At 44.9% G+C, this 19,150-nt stretch overlaps 3 protein-coding genes and 1 pseudogene across 3 annotated transcripts; all 4 read right to left on the bottom strand.

The window, feature by feature from the left end:
* Positions 1–223: 223 nt before the first annotated feature.
* On the bottom strand, positions 224–3,613 carry LOC130540080 (serine/threonine-protein phosphatase PP1-beta catalytic subunit-like; annotated as a pseudogene).
* A 3,291-nt stretch (positions 3,614–6,904) lies between these two features.
* LOC130540077 (4-galactosyl-N-acetylglucosaminide 3-alpha-L-fucosyltransferase 9-like) lies at positions 6,905–8,733 on the bottom strand. The gene has a single exon (XM_057058967.1). The coding sequence runs from the start codon at positions 8,349–8,351 to the stop codon at positions 7,278–7,280; it is 1,074 nt and encodes a 357-aa protein (XP_056914947.1). The 5' UTR covers positions 8,352–8,733; the 3' UTR covers positions 6,905–7,277.
* A 377-nt stretch (positions 8,734–9,110) lies between these two features.
* manea (mannosidase, endo-alpha) lies at positions 9,111–12,445 on the bottom strand. Its single transcript, XM_057058959.1, is given in 6 exon segments — positions 9,111–9,868; positions 9,984–10,084; positions 10,643–10,703; positions 10,735–10,860; positions 11,316–11,928; positions 12,133–12,445. Coding segments are annotated over 5 exon segments (1,299 nt in total). The 5' UTR covers positions 11,815–11,928; positions 12,133–12,445; the 3' UTR covers positions 9,111–9,356.
* Positions 12,446–12,698: 253 nt separating this feature from the next.
* LOC130540079 (serine/threonine-protein phosphatase PP1-beta catalytic subunit-like) lies at positions 12,699–19,039 on the bottom strand. Its single transcript, XM_057058968.1, has 8 exons — positions 18,889–19,039; positions 17,004–17,135; positions 15,356–15,586; positions 15,174–15,278; positions 15,012–15,083; positions 14,773–14,924; positions 14,362–14,496; positions 12,699–14,282 (listed from the first exon to the last, which is right to left on the bottom strand). Exons 1-8 carry the CDS (start codon positions 18,938–18,940, stop codon positions 14,178–14,180), a joined length of 984 nt encoding a protein of 327 aa, XP_056914948.1. The 5' UTR covers positions 18,941–19,039; the 3' UTR covers positions 12,699–14,177.
* Between the last annotated feature and the right edge of the window lie 111 nt (positions 19,040–19,150).

Consider the following 19,150-nt stretch of genomic DNA (forward strand, 5'->3'; position numbering starts at 1 on the left):
GAAGCGGTGAAAATGACAAGTTTTTTTGTGTGGGTGTGGAGTCGAGGCACAGGGAGGCATATTGGGGGAGGAACCGTGGCCCACTGTGCCCACTGCCAGCAGCTTCTGATTTAGCCTCCATGTTCATTCACACTGGTTTCTTCACATTCTTCGCTACTGGTATGGACAGGTGCGCTATTTCAGTGATTAAATATATACCCTGAATAACAATCACAACTTCACAGCGGAATATAAAGCATTTTTTACCTGTTACATTGAAACATGACAATATCCCATTTGTGTTAACAGATTTTCCAATTGCACGGAAAAGGAAGCCTCACTGAGACACATGGCGAGGACTCTCTCCACTTTCACAGGCGGTCAAGGCAGAAAAAAAACCCCAAGCAAACGTTCACTTCCTACAGTGTTTTTGTCTAACTCAACAACAATCCTTATTACTCAATCACTTTGTCCTTCAACATGGAAAAGGCATTTTCAACACAGAACTTCATAAAACTTCAAATGGCATTGGAAGAGAAACCACAGAATGTTCTGTTAATAATAATCAAAATACCAACTAACAGGCCAAAAAGAAGAAAACAAACAGTCACAGCAAATTTATGTACACACACATGAAGAAAAGAGTCGTCAGTGGAGTTGGGAAGAAGCGGTGAAGGCGGGAATAGATAAGCCCTGTATCTTCACTTTACGGTAGTTACAGGGGTTGCCATGAAGGCAGACTGGGAGTGATGGGGCAGGAGTCGGGGGTAGGATGACCAGGCTGCACGTTCACCTCTTCTTCGGAGCTTGGGTGGTCCTGGGAGGGGTAACGGGCCGACCAGAGTTTACGCCTCCATACTGGTACTTGGCCTTCTTCTCTGAGGGCTTTAGAATCTTCAAACACAGACATTCCTTTGTTAGCATTTCGACTGAACGTGCTCAACCCGCGAGGATGCACGACGTTCGACGCTACCTGGAAGGAACACATGAGAGATTCATCGACGCTCATCAAGCCGCCTGCGTTGTCAAACTCCCCGCAGTAATTTGGAGCGGAGAACAGTGTGACCAGTTGGCGTTTGGCAAAGAATTCGTATCCATCCTCCACAACCTGCGTGGATACACGAGACATTATTGCACCACCTACAGCGATCGATACCAAGACACAGACCTTCAGCTAGATTTACAGTCTCCTGCTGATGTTTACTGTACCACACAGCCTACAGTTGAATAAAATAAAACCTCTAATGCGCCCTCAAATAGCCAGAACCACCACCAACCCTGCTAATTGTTTAGTTTCCTCTACGACTTTGCCCTATAAAGATTAAAACAAAATCTGTTTTCCACACCTCCTGCAGATTCACTGCTGGGATTTCTTGTTGGTTACCTGGTGGGCTCTGCAGATGAGGTCCAGGTCATGGCGGTTCAGGAACTTGCTGACGACATCCGCCCCGAAGGTGAAGGAGACTCCGCGGTCGTTCTCTCCCCAGCCTTGTACGTCCTTATCTGGGTCTGACCACAGCAGGTCACACAACAGGCCTGAAAGGAGAGCATGGGCGCTGTTAAACGTGCCGCTGACCAGTGTGGAGGAGGGGCCTGGGCGCCACGTACGAGCAGTCAGATTACCTGTGTCGGGCACGTCTGTTGGCCTCATGATCCTGCGAATCTGCTCCATGGACTGCAAATCCGGAGAGAGTCCTGAAAGATAACCGATACACTTTGACTGAGCATTTGGATCGTCACACTGACGTTATGAGAACAAATCCACGGTCCCAGCGGATCTCTTACCTCCGTGGCAGCAGAAGATCTTCTCATCAATGATGGCGGCAATCGGGAGGCAGTTGAAGCAGTCGGTGAAGGTCTTCCACAGCTTTATGTTGAACCTGCGTTTGCCTGTTGGAGCACACAATCACACCCGGTTGGAGCTAGACCGCCGTTGCGTTTCTGACGGTTTGTTTCGCTTCACTCACACTCGTCGTAGAACCCGTAGATGCGGTTGATGGAGGCACACTCGTGGTTGCCCCGGAGCAAGAAGAAGTTCTCTGGATATTTGATCTTGTAGGCCAACAGGAGACAGATGGTTTCCAGCGACTGTTTCCCCCTGTCCACGTAGTCTCCCAGGAACAGGTAGTTGGCTTCTGGTGGGAAGCCCCCATACTCAAACAGCCTCAGCAGATCTGTGTACTGGCCATGGATGTCGCCTGTAAGAGGTGAGCCGAAGGTTATTTTCAGATTTCTATGCTGATGGGAAATTAGCCGGGATTCTGACAATTCGGGTTAATCATCAAAACGAAAGGACACCTAAACATATCTGCACAGGCCAGCTTTAATTTTAACAGCCATCCTGGGATTCAAGGTCAGCTTCAGCTGGGCGGCGCTGTGCTCCCTCACGGTTCTGCCTCAGAGCCACGGCCTGCTTCCTTTTATATGCCGTAGCAACCGAGCTGCCCCGGACACAGACGGCGGCAGAAAGGCTCACCAGAAACAGCCCGGAGGAAAATGCCAGGGTCCATCATGACCGAAGCACAGAGGGACGTTTCCAAACACGTATTACGGACCGCTAACCTCTGCAGCCGTCTTATAAAACGACCAGCACAAACGCCGAACTTCATCTCATGAAAACACTGGCAGGAGTTTATGGGTTCCTTTACTCTGTTTAGGCAACATTTGCAGAAATAAAACACTTCTTTGGGATGGAGCAAAATAGGTCCGACTTGCATGAATCCGTGAACTGCGGCAGGGCTGAGGTTTGCCCGGGGTTTAAAATGTAGGATAAGTGCTGCCACAGAATGGAGGCGTGCACAGAGCCAACTAACAAAAGAGTTCTTTTCTACACTCAGTAAAGGTCCTTTTATAGCTGACATGCAATGCTGGGGATTTTGCAGAGGATTAAGATGGCGGGGTGCAGTTCATTATCATCAAACTGGGATAATTTGGGAGCTGGATGAATGGATAAATAAGCATGGAAATGACAAGACAAATTAAATATTGGAGGTGTCTCACTTCTTTAGTTTAAGGTTACAGCGGCACGAACAAGTGTCGGACTCTCCCGTTACCGTGACAGCAGCTTGACAAGAACGGTCGGCAGCTTTTATCGGTGAGAAGAACTCCGTAGTCGAGAGGCTGCGCTGATGCAGCAGAATTATAGTCCTACACCACTGAAACACCAAACCACTGGGAATTATGGGAGCATGCATGTAAACTGTGAGTGCGCGAGAGCTTGTGTACCGTGGACAATAGATGGTTCAGAGCTGTTTATACTTACAACAGCAGCGAGAAGGGAAGCGATCAGCTATGTGGGGGTGTGCAGAGATGTGGAGGTGTCAGCTCCCCATAGTTTGGGAGTGTTTTTAACTGCCATAGATGTGTGCGAGTGGCATAAATGTATCCTTATTAAAGTCAAGGTTGGAGAAATGGAATGGAGTAATTGACCCTCTGGGAAAAAAAGCACTCAAGTACTGACCACAGATCTTCAGAGGGGCCTCCAGCTCCAGCAGGATGGGCTGGCTGAGGAAGATCTCCCTGGATTTGATGCAGAGCCCCGGACCTCGGCCTCCGTCATCTGGACCACCTTCCCCGGGCGGCATCCTCTCACTGGTGTCAAGAGAAAGAGACGTTTCATTTCTGACACAGGCCATCACTGTCCTAAAGACACATGGTGTCAGGGTTTTGGGGTTGTGTCGGTCATTGTGCTGTAGGGGGTGGTGTGGGGCACAATTGGTTGCAGCTGGCACTGCTGCCAGGCACACCTGTAGGCAATTTACATTGGGCTGCCTATATAAGCAGGTTGCGCCTGCCTGTCAGTGCCAGGGTGTCTGTTTTTTGTTGTGTGGCTGTTGGTTTCCAGGCTGTCTGTTTGTCTTCCTTCGTCACGTGAGGGTGTTTGTTCGGGTTCCCTCGTCGTGTGTTGGATCTGCGGTCCTGGAGGACTGCTTCTGTTCCTGAGTTCTCTGCAGTCCTGGAGGACTGCTTCTGTTCCGAGTTCTCTGCGGTCCTGGAGGACTGCTGTTCCTGGGTTCTCTGCGGTCCTGGAGGACTGCTTCTGTTCCGAGTTCTCTGCGGTCCTGGAGGACGCTTCGGTTCCGAGTTTCCTGTTGCCCTGGAGGGCCACTTCTGTTCCTGAGTTTCCTGTGGCCCTGGAGGGCCGCTTCTGTTCCCTGTGCTCGGCTGAGTTTTCTGCGGTCCTGGAGGACTGCTTCTGTTCCGAGTTCTCTGTGGTCCTGGAGGACTGCTGTTCCTGAGTTCTCTGCGGTCCTGGAGGACTGCTTCTGTTCCGAGTTCTCTGCGGTCCTGGAGGACTGCTGTTCCTGAGTTCTCTGAGGTCCTGGAGGACTGCTGTTCCTGAGTTCACTGCAGTCCTGGAGGGCCACTTCTGTTCCCGAGTTTCCTGTGGCCCTGGAGGGCCGCTTCTGTTCCCTGTGCTCGGCTGTCCTGGAGGGCTGCCCGCGTCTTCCTTGTGTTGCTCCCCTTCCCCCGTAAATAAAACCTTGTGACTATTTTACTACTGTGTCCTGGCCTGCGTTCGGGTCCTGTTCACCCCCCTCCGTGACACATGGGCGCTGACAAGTTTATCAATGTGACAATAAGCGGACCAAATTCCACAGCATGGAGGAAATAACCTGGAATCAGCATTGAGTATCTGATCAACTGTGGCAGTGATGCTTCTGTGGCCTCAGACATGCTGAAGAACCCCCATTTCATTGAGCCAAATAAGTGTGATAGAAAGAAAATTGCGGAGTAATCATAGATATGCGTCCAACATAGGTAGAAGTGTTGCAGCAATGGTAGCAAAAGCATTAGTAAAAAGATTATTCCTGGATTTAGAATCCAACAGAGGATATATAGTAATAATGGAAGGTGTTTTGTAAATGTAATTTCACTAATACCTAAACACATGCAGATGGAACTAAAGGATCATTGTGTTTGTTGTTGGATTGCAATACCTCTCGTGTGTCACTGTCAATCCGCGTGTTCTTTAAATGAAGACTTCAAGTAAACAAATGCCAATTTCAAAATGTATTTAACAATAGAACCAATTCAAGATACAAATATACAGAGCTCTGGGCCAGTTCATAACCCTACAAACAACAGAGTCAATTGTCAGGGCATGAAGTCTGACCACCTAACTATCCCTTGGCCCAGTCTTTTATAGAACAACATATGTAAATTATTGATGCTAATTCAGTCCATTCCAGTCCTCCTTCTCAGATGACCTCATCTTCTTCTTCCAGCCTCCTTTAGTGTTGGTGCGGTCCTTCTTCTCCATTATCTTCCCAGATGGCCAGGTCAGAGGTCATATTCCTGCCAAGGAACTTTATCAACACCAGTAAACTCTGTTATGTTTTTATGATGGGGGGTCTACCACTTTCTGCCTGACTGTCTCCTCCTGGCCCCAACCGTCCAAACAACATTCATGTCAAGGAAGGGTCAACTGACTTGCTTATGCTTATTCCTACTAAAGATTCTACCATTCCTAACTTCTAAAGTGCTTATAACAGAAACATATGGTACAACATGCTAACAAGATAAAATAATTCTCTTCATTATCAACCACAATCTGCAGGACTGGTGGAAAGATAAAACAGCACAATTTAATCTAAAGAAGGTAATGGATGATACAGGAAAGAATTGGATATCTTGTAAACCACTTTTACTCAACCTACACATAATGCTAAATAATACAGGATTGACACCTTTTGAAATGTTGTATGGATGACCTTATACTTTACCACACTTTGAGCCATTCAAAAGAGCTGATGAAGAAGCAGGTGAAACTTTAGCAGAGAAAAATACATGAGAATTGCTGCTGACTAAAAATATTCACACTGTGAACTTGATTCTAGCATAAACCACTGAGACAAGTGTAGTGAAAGGTAAAGGTTTCTAAAGGCCTGTTTATGCATGTTCAGGCAGGGTCAAGGGATATCTGATGATTAGTGTCCGTGATCAATGATTAACTAGACTAAAGTGCCTAATCAATGTGTAATCAATGTTTTTCGGTTATTGTGTGATTGTAATGTTTGCCATTATGCTAACGTGGCAGAAAAATAAGGTTGAAGGCCTGAAAATGTTGATGACACAGGGAGTTTCAGAGGCGTGGTACAAGGGCAAGGGGTTGTCCACGTATGCAAGAGATTGCCTGTTTTAAAAAAAATATGGAAAGGCGCAGTTAGCCTCTGATAAGAATGATAAAAACTACTTAACGGTGGAAAACGGGAAAAATTGCATGATGAGAAGGAGGGGCCCGGGGAGGAGTAAACCCAAGCCCCAAATTGTATAAAGCTGGAGATTTCTCGCTAGATTTCAGACTTAGCCCGGGCTACCTCTCATGCATGGTGAATTGTGAATCTTCAATAAACCATCATTGGAACCGTGAACCAGCTGACCCTGACTCATCATTCGACCTTGTTGCGGCAACTCTACATCAACTCATTGGCACTGGCATAGGCATTCAGACTTAAGAAAAGTGTAAGTTTATTAAAGCAATTAGACATAGAGTAAAAAGCCACAACACAAGGAGACTGTTAAGTTAAAAAAAAGTGCTGGTACAAATCCCTAACAACACAGCCCCAGGTGGAAGTGATACTAAAATTTGTTGAAGGCAGGGAAACAATGTTGATGATTACATACTTGGCACACATGACTGATCCTGAATGAAGGATTACCAGGGGTGCGTATCAACAGGTCAAACAGGAATAAGACAAAGAGGAACGATGGCTGAATACTGGAGCTTGACCTTCTAAAAAGTGAACGGTTGATGACTCTTTTAATGACATAAGACAAAAAGAGTGATAATAAACAATTTCTAAATAAATATGTTATACAAATATTAATTCCTTTTGTCAGAGTTTCATGACTAAAGTTATGTATTTGTTGAGTTCTGCATAATGCACTTTAAGTTTTATTATAAAATAACATTAGTGATAAGTTCCTTGATGACTAAATGTTCCTTTATTGAAAAAAAAAAAATGCAAACGCGGTTAGGACACAGGTGCAAAGGAAATGTTACAGAAAAAGGAATCATTCATGTTTCAATTTATGTATGACAACATTTTCACTTTCCAAGCTCAATGTCTCCTGTCCTGTCTAGACATGACCTTCATTTTCTTGACCACAGAATTGTAAAATACAGAATCAGAATCACCCAAAAAGCATGATTATCAAATTGAATTTGCATATTTTTTGAATGGAAGAAAAAACCCCAAACAGAAACAGACCACTTGGGAAACAAAGTGCATATTCAAGCGGTAGATTCCTAATGTATCTTCATTTGTCAAACTCAAACATATCCCTGCAAAGCACTACCAGCCCCAGTACCACTTATTCAGGTCATTGGCTACTCTAAACTGCCTGCGCTTCCTGAGGTAATCACAAGCCTGACACATAGGCTCAGACCATAATTCTAATTTCCTCACTTTGTAATGCTTTCGCCATTGAAAGTACTTAAGGTACAAGTCATCATTACTGTCCAGCAGTAGTAAGTAGTCAGCAAGCTCTTTGGGTGAGGAAAAGTCGTCAACGTGGATGAAGGAATCTCCAAGCACAAGTTTCTCATAGTTCTCTCTGAGTGTGCCCAAAACTATCGGCACAGTCCCCACAGCAAGTGGGTTGTATAGTTTCTCAGTGATGTAGTCCTGGTAAATAGAGTTCTCAAAAGACAGGTAGAATTTACAGCTGGCTATTGTTGATAAGGTATCTCCATAGTGATATCCCCCAAACCCTCGTCCAAATGTGGTGATCTTTATGTGTTTGGACAGCTCTTTGTAGTATTTCACCCGTATATAATGCTCCTTCCAGTTGCTGACTATCCAGCAAACCACATGATCTTTTTTGGGTAAGACAAAGTCCTCTTTACCTTTTTCAGGAACTAGGTACAAATGGGGCAGTGGAATGTCAGCATCCCAGCGGTAATTCATTGTTAGGTTGAACAATTCATCCATTCCAGGAAACCTGTCAGAGTACGAAGGATTCTCCATGTTAAACCAGACCCACATCTGGTATAATGGTCGTTCTTGCTTCGGCAGATTGGACAGGTCAGGAGCGATGTCTCGATGGTGGAAGACAACCACATCTGCCTCGTTGAAATAGTTCCTGTCAGCTGTAATGAAACAGCCTTCTATACTGAAGTAGGCACTGCATACATTCAACTCAAAGGTTATCCCAAATGGCCAGAACCAGAGAAGCACAGTGGTCACGTTTTTATCAGTCCTGATGGAAATGATTTCTTTGACAGGTGCGTTCACTCCAGTCTTCAAAGGACCTGACAACCTGTCAGTGGATGGTTTATAATACATGAAGAAAATAGTCCCAAAGCATCCCAAAACAAAAGTAGCAAACAAAAGGGGTCGTATGATTCCCTGGAATGGTGAAGACATCTTCCTGCCTGAAAAGTAAAGGAGAAAAGCAAACCCCACCAGTGCGAAGATCTGCTAGTCTGTCGGAAACCAGGATTTAGAAAACGCAATAGAAAAGAGGCAGTAGTATAGAAATCAAGTACACTGGAAGAAACCAACACACAGACAGCAGGGGTGGGGTGTGTGAGGAATGCATCCTGAAAAGGTTTCTGTGGGTCCCTTTCTTATTTTGTGGTCACGCACTTCAGGTAATTTTATACCACTCCCCCCAACTTTCTACAAGCTCCTTGTCTGATTGTCATGACAAATGTATGAAAGTGCCAGCCAAATTGTGGTCTTACCCTCGGAGTTGTAACTGTCTCAACAATCGCTAAACCAACACAGGCATGTCAAACTCAGTCCTCGAGGACCACGATCCAGCCGGGTTTTCTGTCCCTCCAGGTTGAAAATCATTCAGTGGGATGGATTGATGGAACCGGCTGGATCGTGGCCCTCGAGGACTGAGTTTGACATGTGGACCGTTAAATGTATAGTGTGATTATTTATCATAACAAATGTAGGATTTTGGTTTTTTACATTAGACTAATAAATGTAAAGCCTAATGGTAACTACCTCATACTCTAACATTTTAGATGCTTTACAATATTGTAGAAATGTATCTTTGAAGATGGTGACCTTTTCTTCCTTTTTACACACACAACCATCCCTTTTAAAACATCCTAAGCATGCAGTAAGTAATGAATGCTCTTGTCGTTCCTGTTTTTCAAGAACATGACATCACCATGTGGTCATTTTTTACTACTGAAGACAAAATGCATCCAGGATTATAATAATCCCGTTATGTGACAGACATGAGTTACACCCTGAATGAGCTTGTCAAAGGGGCAAAACAGATTTCAGTGAAATTAAAAATAAAAATTAATCATCAAAAATCCCGTAGAGTTATTTACATGTTACAACTGAGCTGTTCATTACACAGCATTGTGCACGTTTTCAACTTGGTTGTATTTCTTTTGACCGTTTGGTTCATCTTTCCTGACGTTTTCGCCGCTCGCCACCAAATATGGCGGCCCACTTGCGAGTTATCTCCAGGTAGATTGTAGGTTTGTTGGGCAGATAGTCCAGATACACAGTTTGGGCTTTTTTCGGGATTGCCATTTCAATCTGCGTCCCTTCGTGCCATTCATTAAATGATGTTACGGAGAGGAAGTCCGGCTCAGCTTGTAATGCTGCACTCAGTGAGTTTTCATAGTATTTGCCGTTTATTCGATTTCTAGTGTTTTGGAAGTTCCAGGGGCGAACACTTGTGTCAATGTACCCTGGCCCCACGCTTGGAATGAATATCAGGTCGTTGTCTTCGCAGAAGGCTTTCAGAGATTTCCAGTTCCGCTGAGTGGACCCAAAGGAAAACCCATTAGTTGCAAAGTAAGTATAGAGGCCATCAAAACCTGCCGCCAGGATGCCCCTCTTGTGCTTTTCCTCAACCAGCAAGGCAATAAAGATGGCATCGTATGGGGTATCCCTGATGCTGTTAGACTCTGAAACACCAAACCACTGGGAATTATGGGAACATGCATGTAAACTGTGAGTGCGCGACAGCTTGTGTACCGTGGTACTACTGTGTGTGCTGTGTGTTTTAAGAGTCTGTGTGTGCTGTGTGTTTTAAGAGTTTGGCCCACTGGTCGGAATTTAGCAGTGGTAGAAGTTTTCCAGTGCTTGTACGATATCTGAAGAATGCTGGGTGTGCACCATACCTACACAGGAAAATATATGTTATTTATGAAATATTACAACACAAGAAGATAAAACAAGATGTTGAAAGCCTTAAAAACTAACCCACAATAAATACCAGGTTGCTGTGTCACGTTTTGTGCCAACACTTTAGATTCCTTTGCTTTTTTTATAAGCAATATAATCTGTATTAAGGCTCTATAAACTAATTTATAACATATTTGAAATGGCAGTTTCTCCAAATGACAAAATGTAGATATGTAAGTCACAGTTACCCTAAATTGACGGAATCTGTTTTGACAGAAATGTAACTTAAGGAGAAAACAATTGCTCTACGTCAAACCCAGAGCTCCAACCGCATGACTTTCTGCAGCCAGATTTTAGCCATTTCCTCTGAAAAGCTGAAAGTCAGGTGAAAAATTTGTAAATCGATGTGGCAAAAGCAAAGCAGAAATGGTAGAAAGGGAACATCAGTTCAGGTGCAGACAAAGGCCTTTTAATAAACTTTTGAAAACAAATAATAACTTATTTACTAATCCTTAATTCAAGAGGATTAGGAATGGGATATTCATGTCACTCACCTCTCAATTATATATTTGACATTTGTGAACATGTTGACTTCATTTCTTTCTTAAAATGAACCTTGGCTGAACAATATTACTACAAACATCACAAACCTTACAACAAACCTTAATAAGGTATTTATGAGCCACTTCAAGTATTAGAGGCATTATGTCGTCCACTGATTCTCCATTATCGTCCCTCATATCAGGAGGATACCAGGAAATAGCAATGACACCTGCCAATGAAAAAAAAGGCTCTATGTCAGAACTCACTGACTTGGAAAAGTTAAATAACCATCTTCCTAACCGCTTTAACCCTTTTGGGGTCACGGGGAGGGTGCACAATTGGAGAAGGTAGGGTCAACCCTGGATGAGTCGCCAGCTCATCGCAGGGCCCTATCTGAGCATTTGTGTGTTCGGTACCTTGCCAAGGGTACCTTAGCTGGCACCTTCCCCTGCTACGAGAACATTCCATGTTTTGTCTGACCTGGGGCTCGAACTGAGATCTCTACGTTTCACAGCCAAGCCCCCGCTAATTTAAAAAAAATGTATTTCAAAATTATTTGCTCTTTATTTATAATGTGTCGATTAGGGTTTTTTTGGTCATTAAGTTCCAGCAGTATTTGCATGCATCTTTAAGTCTATTGAATTATTCTAGGGCCAAGACATACAGTTCAGGTTGGCCTCTTACCAATGGCCGCTGTACGTAATTGTTGCATATGGGTCTCCACAACTGCAGGATCCCTTGAACTGTAAGGACCTAACGAAGGGTAAAAGTTTGATCCGAGGTCATCAGGTGGGCTGTGTCTTCCTTGTGGATACATCTGAGCAACTTTATTGTCCCAGTGTGGCAGTTGTGGGTGGTCCCAGTGGATATATTTTCCATCAAACTTTGGGTTTCCATACCAAGCATAATAAAAGGCATGAACATAGTAGTTTGGCGGAGGGAATGTTTTAAGCAGAGCTTCGACTTCTGCATTTTTGTTTGATGTGGTGGGCGCAATCATTTTGATCTGGTCAGGTATTTTAGTCATCTTTGCTTTCTGCTCAACTGAATTCTCTCTGGCAGGGAACAGATCCATGGCTTCGATGTCCTCGAGGGAAAGTGCCTTCAAGATCACTGTAAGTGTGAGCACGAGCAGCACCACTGCGATAAGCACTAAGCAGTATTTCCGTCTAAACCGGGCCATCTTTCAGTTAGTGACCCCCGGTGCTTTCCTCCATGGCCGTGAAGAAACGGTTGCCGGATGTGATGTCAGCGGAAGAAGGGCTTTTAGCGTTGAACTCGGGTCTCCTCTTAGGCCCTGGAATATCAACAGCAGCAACTATAAACACAACCACATTTAAATCATTCCGATGATGTTTAAACAAAACACTAAATTCAATACTAATGATTCCAATAAGGAACATATTTCACTCTTATATCGATGGCTGGTCCTAAATAGTAATAAAAAGTGTTTACTATACATACTAGAGTTAACAAATGTCGCACAGCCGATATTCTGTACCTTGTGCAACTGCCAGAGACCACGATAGCTGATACATACGTTATCTTGATAATGCACATATTTGACTTGGGTTATACCGATTAAACGCGATATGAGTCCACTTGTCCTTTTGAGCAGCACAAAAACTCGTCTCAATATTTATTTATTTTTATTGGTCTAGACGAGGCAGACAATCGGTGCCTTCTCGGTTTGGGTGCGGGGTAAAATAAAGCATTTAGTGTCGGGAATACCCGGTCGTAAATCCCCTGAAAATTACTTTTATCTGGAAAAAAAAAATGGAGCAGTAAAAACAGGAAAGATTATAAATTTATGGCAAAACCTCCAATTTCTGGTTTCGCGTCTGTCACGTTACCTTCTTTCGGAGAACATCAAACTTATAAAACATCTGCGCCCGTAAACGTGAAGAAGTGGCGCATCCATTTCGTATAGAAAGCTGATATAACGTCTTATTCAGCGTATATAATTTCAATCATCAAGCTGAAATGTTTACAGATATCACCCCTACCGTTCCGGAATAGTATTACACAAATGCTCAAATAAATCAGTTAAAAAAGGGTCTTGAGGCGTTAATTTTCCATCAATTTTAATTGAATTTACAGACTTTCAAACAAACTTGTACAAATTGCAAAACAGCTTTGGGTAATATTATTTTCTTTATTATGCTTATTAGGAAATAAATTAAGTAAACGCATAAATACTACAAAGATTAATACTACCAAGTGCAAAAGAAGACGGATTAAAGAGGGAACCGTTTTCCACAAAATGAAAAACTACATCTCATTTGCAGTGAATTGAACTAAAAACATCCGGTGGGGCCGTGTTGCGACAGCTCATCCTGGGTCCTGTAGTTTGACACACAAACACCAGGAGGCGCCGTTACCACACACTAAAATAGCCAGGCACGGTAACCTAACTCGGACGCCACCAGTCCCACACAGAGCCTCCATTATGTTCATTGGTTATAATAGGAACTCTGGAAGACTGGCGTGTTTTGCGATTTTTTTTTTATTAATTAACATCAAACGGGGTAATTTAGTCCACTTCTGCAAAACTGCAACCAGTGCCATTTGACAATTCCCCATCTCTATCTGCTCAAACAAGGACCAAGTATGGACAAACATACCATTTTGAATGCATCATTAATCCAGCACAAGCTGGTTACATACTTAAATTAAGTGACTCCTATAATTTCAAGGCTTGTGCAGCCATTTGAACGTTCCATTGGCACAAAAGCAAAGATATTTGAATGTAGAGGGATACTGGAGGATCAAAAGGAGGAAGCGGTGAAAATGACAGGTTTTTTTGTGTGGGTGTGGAGTCGAGGCACAGGGAGGCATATTGGGGGAGGAACCGTGGCCCACTGTGCCCACTGCCAGCAGCTTCTGATTTAGCCTCCATGTTCATTCACACTGGTTTCTTCACATTCTTCGCTACTGGTATGGACAGGTGCGCTATTTCAGTGATTAAATATATACCCTGAATAACAATCACAACTTCACAGCGGAATATAAAGCATTTTTTACCTGTTACATTGAAACATGACAATATCCCATTTGTGTTAACAGATTTTCCAATTGCACGGAAAAGGAAGCCTCACTGAGACACATGGCGAGGACTCTCTCCACTTTCACAGGCGGTCAAGGCAGAAAAAAAACCCCAAGCAAACGTTCACTTCCTACAGTGTTTTTGTCTAACTCAACAACAATCCTTATTACTCAATCACTTTGTCCTTCAACATGGAAAAGGCATTTTCAACACAGAACTTCATAAAACTTCAAATGGCATTGGAAGAGAAACCACAGAATGTTCTGTTAATAATAATCAAAATACCAACTAACAGGCCAAAAAGAAGAAAACAAACAGTCACAGCAAATTTATGTACACACACATGAAGAAAAGAGTCGTCAGTGGAGTTGGGAAGAAGCGGTGAAGGCGGGAATAGATAAGCCCTGTATCTTCACTTTACGGTAGTTACAGGGGTTGCCATGAAGGCAGACTGGGAGTGATGGGGCAGGAGTCGGGGGTAGGATGACCAGGCTGCACGTTCACCTCTTCTTCGGAGCTTGGGTGGTCCTGGGAGGGGTAACGGGCCGACCAGAGTTTACGCCTCCATACTGGTACTTGGCCTTCTTCTCTGAGGGCTTTAGAATCTTCAAACACAGACATTCCTTTGTTAGCATTTCGACTGAACGTGCTCAACCCGCGAGGATGCACGACGTTCGACGCTACCTGGAAGGAACACATGAGAGATTCATCGACGCTCATCATGCCGCCTGCGTTGTCAAACTCCCCGCAGTAATTTGGAGCGGAGAACAGTGTGACCAGTTGGCGTTTGGCAAAGAATTCGTATCCATCCTCCACAACCTGCGTGGATACACGAGACATTATTGCACCACCTACAGCGATCGATACCAAGACACAGACCTTCAGCTAGATTTACAGTCTCCTGCTGATGTTTACTGTACCACACAGCCTACAGTTGAATAAAATAAAACCTCTAATGCGCCCTCAAATAGCCAGAACCACCACCAACCCTGCTAATTGTTTAGTTTCCTCTACGACTTTGCCCTATAAAGATTAAAACAAAATCTGTTTTCCACACCTCCTGCAGATTCACTGCTGGGATTTCTTGTTGGTTACCTGGTGGGCTCTGCAGATGAGGTCCAGGTCATGGCGGTTCAGGAACTTGCTGACGACATCCGCCCCGAAGGTGAAGGAGACTCCGCGGTCGTTCTCTCCCCAGCCTTGTACGTCCTTATCTGGGTCTGACCACAGCAGGTCACACAACAGGCCTGAAAGGAGAGCATGGGCGCTGTTAAACGTGCCGCTGACCAGTGTGGAGGAGGGGCCTGGGCGCCACGTACGAGCAGTCAGATTACCTGTGTCGGGCACGTCTGTTGGCCTCATGATCCTGCGAATCTGCTCCATGGACTGCAAATCCGGAGAGAGTCCTGAAAGATAACCGATACACTTTGACTGAGCATTTGGATCGTCACACTGACGTTATGAGAACAAATCCACGGTCCCAGCGGATCTCTTACCTCCGTGGCAGCAGAAGATCTTCTCATCAATGATGGCGGCAATCGGGAGGCAGTTGAAGCAGTCGGTGAAGGTCTTCCACAGCTTTATGTTGAACCTGCGTTTGCCTGTTGGAGCACACAATCACACCCGGTTGGAGCTAGACCGCCGTTGCGTTTCTGACGGTTTGTTTCGCTTCACTCACACTCGTCGTAGAACCCGTAGATGCGGTTGATGGAGGCACACTCGTGGTTGCCCCGGAGCAAGAAGAAGTTCTCTGGATATTTGATCTTGTAGGCCAACAGGAGACAGATGGTTTCCAGCGACTGTTTCCCCCTGTCCACGTAGTCTCCCAGGAACAGGTAGTTGGCTTCTGGTGGGAAGCCCCCATACTCAAACAGCCTCAGCAGATCTGTGTACTGGCCATGGATGTCGCCTGTAAGAGGTGAGCCGAAGGTTATTTTCAGATTTCTATGCTGATGGGAAATTAGCCGGGATTCTGACAATTCGGGTTAATCATCAAAACGAAAGGACACCTAAACATATCTGCACAGGCCAGCTTTAATTTTAACAGCCATCCTGGGATTCAAGGTCAGCTTCAGCTGGGCGGCGCTGTGCTCCCTTACGGTTCTGCCTCAGAGCCACGGCCTGCTTCCTTTTATATGCCGTAGCAACCGAGCTGCCCCGGACACAGCCGGCGGCAGAAAGGCTCACCAGAAACAGCCCGGAGGAAAATGCCAGGGTCCATCATGACCGAAGCACAGAGGGACGTTTCCAAACACGTATTACGGACCGCTAACCTCTGCAGCCGTCTTATAAAACGACCAGCACAAACGCCGAACTTCATCTCATGAAAACACTGGCAGGAGTTTATGGGTTCCTTTACTCTGTTTAGGCAACATTTGCAGAAATAAAACACTTCTTTGGGATGGAGCAAAATAGGTCCGACTTGCATGAATCCGTGAACTGCGGCAGGGCTGAGGTTTGCCCGGGGTTTAAAATGTAGGATAAGTGCTGCCACAGAATGGAGGCGTGCACAGAGCCAACTAACAAAAGAGTTCTTTTCTACACTCAGTAAAGGTCCTTTTATAGCTGACATGCAATGCTGGGGATTTTGCAGAGGATTAAGATGGCGGGGTGCAGTTCATTATCATCAAACTGGGATAATTTGGGAGCTGGATGAATGGATAAATAAGCATGGAAATGACAAGACAAATTAAATATTGGAGGTGTCTCACTTCTTTAGTTTAACTCCATGTGTTATTGTTGAGGTGAGGAACCTAATCTACGTGGCCTTAATGAATAAATGAGCAGTTCACTCTTCAAAGCTGTTCTGAAAGTTTGGATTAATCACTCCCGTGACTCAACCTGTGCGCAGTAACAAGACCCTCATTCATATTTGAGCATAGGTGCTAAGGTTACAGCGGCACGAACAAGTGTCGGACTCTCCCGTTACCGTGACAGCAGCTTGACAAGAACGGTCGGCAGCTTTTATCGGTGAGAAGAACTCACAGCAGAACTGATGCAGCAGAATTATAGTCCTACACCACTGAAACACCAAACACTGGGAATTATGGGAGCATGCATGTAAACTGTGAGTGCGCGAGAGCTTGTGTACCGTGGACAATAGATGGTTCAGAGCTGTTTATACTTACAACAGCAGCGAGAAGGGAAGCGATCAGCTATGTGGGGGTGTGCAGAGATGTGGAGGTGTCAGCTCCCCATAGTTTGGGAGTGTTTTTAACTGCCATAGATGTGTGCGAGTGGCATAAATGTATCCTTATTAAAGTCAAGGTTGGAGAAATGGAATGGAGTAATTGACCCTCTGGAAAAAAAAGCACTCAAGTACTGACCACAGATCTTCAGAGGGGCCTCCAGCTCCAGCAGGATGGGCTGGCTGAGGAAGATCTCCCTGGATTTGATGCAGAGGCCCCGGACCTCGGCCTCCGTCATCTGGACCACCTTCCCCGGGCGGCATCCTCTCACTGGTGTCAAGAGAAAGAGACGTTTCATTTCTGACACAGGCCATCACTGTCCTAAAGACACATGGGCGCTGACAAGTTTATCAATGTGACAATAAGGGGACCAAATTCCACAGCATGGAGGAAATAACCTGGAATCAGCATTGAGTATCTGATCAACTGTGGCAGTGATGCTTCTGTGGCCTCAGACATGCTGAAGAACCCCACTGCTGAGACTAGGAGAGCAGCACGCATCTCCAGAACCAACGTGGGTTTGTTGGCTGCAGATTTGCAATGTTCTGGCAGCTCTGGGTGCAGATTTAATGATGAAGGAAAGATGAGCAGGGGACTGAAAATGCTGGCAACAATCAGCCGCTGAGTAAAAATAGTCTAAAATGTCTTTAAATTGGCATTCCAGATTTAAAGTCCATGTGTGGATCTGCCCGGAGAGTGTAAAAGAAATAACGTAGTGCTGTATGAAGGCAGGGTTTCATCAGATCAGACAGGGGCGCTCTGTTCTGCCCTCAGATCTGTAGGCCAGGGCTTTAACCCATCATTATGTTCTTGAGAACATAATCACGAGGGGCAAAGGCTGAAATGACCAAATGATAAGGGTTTATAACCACACACACCTACAGGTTTGGTGTGTGTGTGTGTGTATAAAAAGCAGCATGGTGTTCCAGCATGTTTCGTTTCAAGGAATAAAACAGTTTCACACCTTCGACTGCAGCGCACAATGCCGCAAAGAGCCCTTGTGTAATTTCTGAAAGCTTCAAGGCCTTAAAAAGCCATCCTGAAAATTAAACCAAATAACGTCCATCTTATCTAATCAGCGTCTCAGACCAGTTTAGTTCCATCGCCCTGCCTGTCCAAGTCAGTTATGCCATAAAAACCAGGCAGAAACCCAACCTCAGAGCTGAATACTGGCTGAAATCTAATCAATAAAAGACTACATCCCAGTTTCTCCCAAACTGAAAAGGCTGGCACTCTTGTCTGATCAGGATTGTGCCTGATACCAGGAGCTTTTCCTCATGGTCGCTAGTAAAACTATATCAGGGCTACTATCCAATACGGCATCATTCATTAAGCTTAAAAGAAATTGCATCCATCTTAATCTGTCACCTCTCCTGTGACCAACTCCCAATCCATAGAAAAGCACCGAACATTCGGAGTGATGACAACATGACAAGCAGAGCCGTGGAAGACTCAAGAGCGAAGCTGGCGTGCACGGGTGTGCGCGGGTGTGCACGGTTGTTACCCGCCAATCTCGATTCATCCAAAAGCACAAGAGCTTTCGGGATTTTCCCCATTGTAAACCTTATTCAGGTGTGCAAACTGAATCGGCCACCAAATGTACTGTGCATTAACATCATATAGCAGTGACAACAACACAGCTACAACCTATCAGCCGCTACTGTCGTTTTAGCTCAAAATGTCACACATTAACCGTAATAAGTGATACCCAACCGTCCAAAGATGGAAATACACACAATAGGGACATCTGAATAAGAGCGGGCTGTAAATGGACATGGAAAGAGTCGTTTCTCCGGATAACTAGATGAAGGCGTTCACGGCTACGATGTTTATAAACACGGCGGGCTAACGGTGATGTTAGCCGAAGCTAACCGCAGGACTAGCCTTGTTAGCCCGACCTACTACGATTTTCAGGCCTCTCCCGTGTCAAAGTCGTCGGTTTGGGGGGAAATGTACCATCCGTTTAAGACGCCGCAAACAGAAATCTGCGTTTAACGCCAGCGACCGGGCAGAAATCACTCACCTTCCAGAAGCCGAGAGATGAGGCTGTCTACGTTTAATTCGCCCTCCGCCATCTTCGCACTGATGAGGCGCAATCGGCTCCAGCCACCGACGCCAGGGGGCGCACTTTATCAGAGGGAGAGGCGCCTAAACATTTTGATTTAAAACAAATAGACTGGTGGCAAAACAGTTAATATCAGCCCTTAAATCTAAATAATTTACTAAAATATGTTAAATTCATCAACTATAATCAATAGTGCACAGTATTTTTTTTTTTTACTGTG

The sequence above is a fragment of the Takifugu flavidus genome, chromosome 16 (genome assembly GCF_003711565.1).
Source record: "Takifugu flavidus isolate HTHZ2018 chromosome 16, ASM371156v2, whole genome shotgun sequence".
Classification (NCBI taxonomy): Eukaryota; Metazoa; Chordata; class Actinopteri; order Tetraodontiformes; family Tetraodontidae; genus Takifugu; species Takifugu flavidus.